The sequence below is a fragment of the Podarcis erhardii genome, assembly GCF_964252035.2.
Source record: "Podarcis erhardii genome assembly, chromosome: 13".
Lineage (NCBI taxonomy): Eukaryota > Metazoa > Chordata > Lepidosauria > Squamata > Lacertidae > Podarcis > Podarcis erhardii.
Window position 1 is genome coordinate 37,323,232 of NC_138502.1, and position 3,683 is coordinate 37,326,914.

General features: G+C 42.4%; 1 protein-coding gene across 1 annotated transcript; it reads right to left on the reverse strand.

Annotated features, from left to right (window-relative positions):
• Positions 1-226: 226 nt before the first annotated feature.
• On the reverse strand, positions 227-3,508 carry LOC309328240 (vomeronasal type-2 receptor 26-like). The gene is made up of 3 exons (XM_081838308.1): positions 3,194-3,508; positions 1,292-1,574; positions 227-1,031 (listed from the first exon to the last, which is right to left on the reverse strand). Exons 1-3 carry the CDS (start codon positions 3,427-3,429, stop codon positions 1,026-1,028), a joined length of 525 nt encoding a protein of 174 aa, XP_081694434.1. The 5' UTR covers positions 3,430-3,508; the 3' UTR covers positions 227-1,025.
• Positions 3,509-3,683: the final 175 nt, after the last annotated feature.

The following is a 3,683-nucleotide window of genomic DNA, read 5'->3' on the forward strand; positions in this document are numbered from 1 at the left end:
CACTTTCCATAATAACATGATAGATTTGGATGAAGTCAGACTGCACATCATAAAAGTCTGCTAAATATGTGGTTTTCAGGGTTGTCTCTGAGAAGGCCAAGCAAATGCCTTTCTGGGAGAGGAGAGGTTTCAGGGTCTGAATAAATCTCTCTCCACTGTCATCATCCACAGCGAGCAACCCAACCCACGTCCAACCAAAGTGCAGAAGTAACTCAATAATCCCAGTGTACTGATGGGCTTCATTGGGCACCATCCTATAGAAGAAAGTAGAATGGCTTTGACCAGGATCTTCTGGAGCAAAGGAACCATAAGTGAGCTAAAGGGAATAAAGAGGCATAATTCATAAATGCAGAAGAATGATTGTATGTGTATTAAGGACTGCCTGCCATAGAGACATGTTGAGCCAGTTGCCTCAGGAAGGAGACTCCAGAAAGTTGGGAGGGTGGCCGATTTGGCCTCCATGGAGTGCTGCCCTGTTTTGCTCTCCTTTCTCCTCATCTTCTGTCTCCAGTTCATCCTCCTTGCTTTCCTGTACTGCTGCTTTCCCCCTCCCTAGCTAATGTATGAGGGTGTAAAAGCCATAGAGTAGTAAGCTGCTAATGCCAATCTTGTGTAGGTCATGCCTCCTTCACCTCCGGTGAAAAGAGGGGACCTTTCTGCCAACACATGAGCCAAAGTGCAACGTTTGTTGGCCAATCCAGACCATTCTCTGCATGCCTCAGTAGAAGTTCTGTACAGGACCATTTCCAAACATAAAGAGAAAGTCACCTATTGAAAATCCTAGTATTGACCTTTGAAAGCTCTAATTTGTCTGAAACTCATATATCTAGAGGGCCATCTTCTCCCATACCACCCAGACTTCTTGGTTTATTGGGTGAGGCCAGGTCACACTGAATACATTCTGCTGCCTGAGATAGAAACCAACTGGTCCTGCCATTGAATCCTCCTTCAATATACCAGTAGGACCACAACATCCACTGCACTTGGGACCCCAAACTAGTTAGAGGAGTCAGGGGAGGCACTCCTCAGACCTAGAGCAGAGAGAAAAGGCAAGCGTGCCTAAGAAGGTGAGAGAAGGCTGCCCACGTAGAGCAGACATCTTTAAATGCTGCTGATGGCTCCCTACTATCTGTTTTGTGCTACACAGGTTATTTAATTTGCAAAGCTCACAGGAAACACATTTTGTGAAGAGCAGGACCACCCTCCTTTTTCAGCCACAACTCTACAAAACGTTTTTTTGATAGAAAAGATCATGGTGATTGAGTGTGAAGAGTCCAAGGCAGTATCTTACCTGGGGAATCTTGTAGATGCCCAAGATGTTTGCCATTTGGAGGGAGGTATCAAAGTCCAGTCCCCCAATAACTGCCACCAGGTGTTTCTGGGTGTCGCACTTGTAGTTGGGTATTAGTGTGGAGGGAAGATTCAGAGCAGCCTGATAGGTCATCCTTTCATTGAAGTAACTGTCATAGATGTGGAATCCTAAGGTGATATTTGGTAAGATCTTGGGGTTCTCATTGATCTCCTTGACAGCAAATATCAAGGCCAGAATATGCTGGTAGTTCTTTGGCACAACACTGCAATGAGAATTTCATGCTATATATTTGAAATATATGCTATGCAAATTTTTTTTAAAAAGGCAGGGGGAGGCTTGACAATTCTTCAGCATTTTAGTTGAAATTGTGTCCTATTATATATGCAAAGCAGTTTCCCCTTAAGGAATCCCACTTTGTATCCCACTTTTATACTTGTAGCTCACTTTTATTAAAACAGTGGTACCTCAGGTTAGAGACGCTTCAGGTTACAAATGCTTCAGTTTACAGACTCCGCTAATCCAGAAATATTACCTCAGGTTAAGTACTTTGCTTCAGGATGAGAACAGAAATCGTGCGCCAACATTTCTATGCATTTTGATGGAAACTTTACATCTGTACTTGCATTTTTGTATACATGACTTGGCTAGAAGATTGCACTGCAAAATCTGGAGAAGTATAAATTTCAAATGATGGCTCTCTTTTGGTTTAGATAACTTTTTAGAGCAAGCAAATTTTGGCAGGTTCATGTTCAAATGTGAACTGATTTGTAAGAACTTGGCAGCTTCCTACCTTGAAATAGACACCAGCTCATCTGTTCTGATCTTCAACACAAAATATGGTTAACACACTGGGGATAAGTAGTTTAATATTTAAACCTCAGCTGTCCACTTTCACAGCTTTCTTTGGTTTTTCCATCACCCCCCCCTTACTTCTCCCAACTGACAGTTAACAGCCATTTCTTGGCTGATCAGAACCTTCAGCCAATTAGTCTGTTGTTGCCCAGGCCAATTGGAATGAATGGACCTGATCTAGCCTATGTCTATATATGAAATTCCCTCCCTTCCCCTGTCACAAGTCCTTTGTCATCGAACAAGCTTGCACCATAGTTACACTACAAGGCTACAGACATTGACAGTCACACAGAGACATCAACAGAAGCCATAAAATATTTTGAAACCATGAAGATGATTAATTATACTACTACTACTACTACTACTACTACTAATAATAACCCCCCCCTTCATCTGAAGATCTAACATGATAAAAATAGAGTGTACGGGCTGCCCTTTGGGCTTAGACATATACAAATTGTTTATTTACAGGTACTGATCTGATCCCACAAAAAAAGTTGTATTGAAATGCAGAGAGGCAGGTAGCCAGGCTTAATGGAGTTATTCTCATCATATTCAAACTTGTGACACATTTTAAACTGGGAGGGTCATATAAGACTAGCCTGACTTGGATGAGAACAACTGAATGAGAATTTCACCTCAAAAGAGAGGTGAGCTTTTAAGACCCTTCACCCCAAACTTTCAGAGATGAAGTTCAAAATTCAGAACAGAGAAGGGATTTTCTTCTTAAACTAGGTAAGTTTAAGTTGTGGCTCCTCTTGTGAAACTCTTCTTGGAAGAAATTTGGTGGGATGTGGGGAGGAGAGAACACATGAATGAAAGAAAGACTCATCTCACTGACGACACACTCAGATCTCCATTTCCCTCCTTCCAAGCCAACTCAAAAGCTCTGAAATGGTCCCCCCTCCCCGACACCTCTGCCTGGAAGGAAATCCCTCTAAAATCAGTGGAACATGCTTCTCAGTAAGCCTGGTTAGCGCTGGGGAATGTTTCTGTACCACCTGATTACTTGATACATGAAGTATTTACAAGGTATTAAGAAGTTGATGGGTGGTTAGCCTTTCTGTGAAGTCTACTTTGTCAAAATTGGTAAAGAGGTGAGAAGCAAGTCCGCCAACAATAAGATCACCAGCTTGGTAGTATTCATGTGGAATTCTGGACAGATCATGGATGGTGCAACGTGTATGTTTGCACACCATATGAGGCAGATGAAAGAGAAGGGGCACAACAAACAGCAACATACTGAGGCAAATATTCTTTCTCATCCGACACCCTCATTTCCAGCTGGAAAATGAACCTCAGCTTCAGAACCACGCTCAGTACAATATTCTGCCTTGACAGGAACAGCACTTCCCTACCAATTCACAGATTAAAATCCTATTTTACGCCTCAAAAAAGAGAAATGGAGAAATCCTCCCTCTTCCTCTTCCCTCTCCCTTGCTTAGAATGGCAGGAAGGTGTTTTATGCCCATGTTTAGACTCTGGCTGGTATTGTCTGGAAATCTATGGAGACATTATT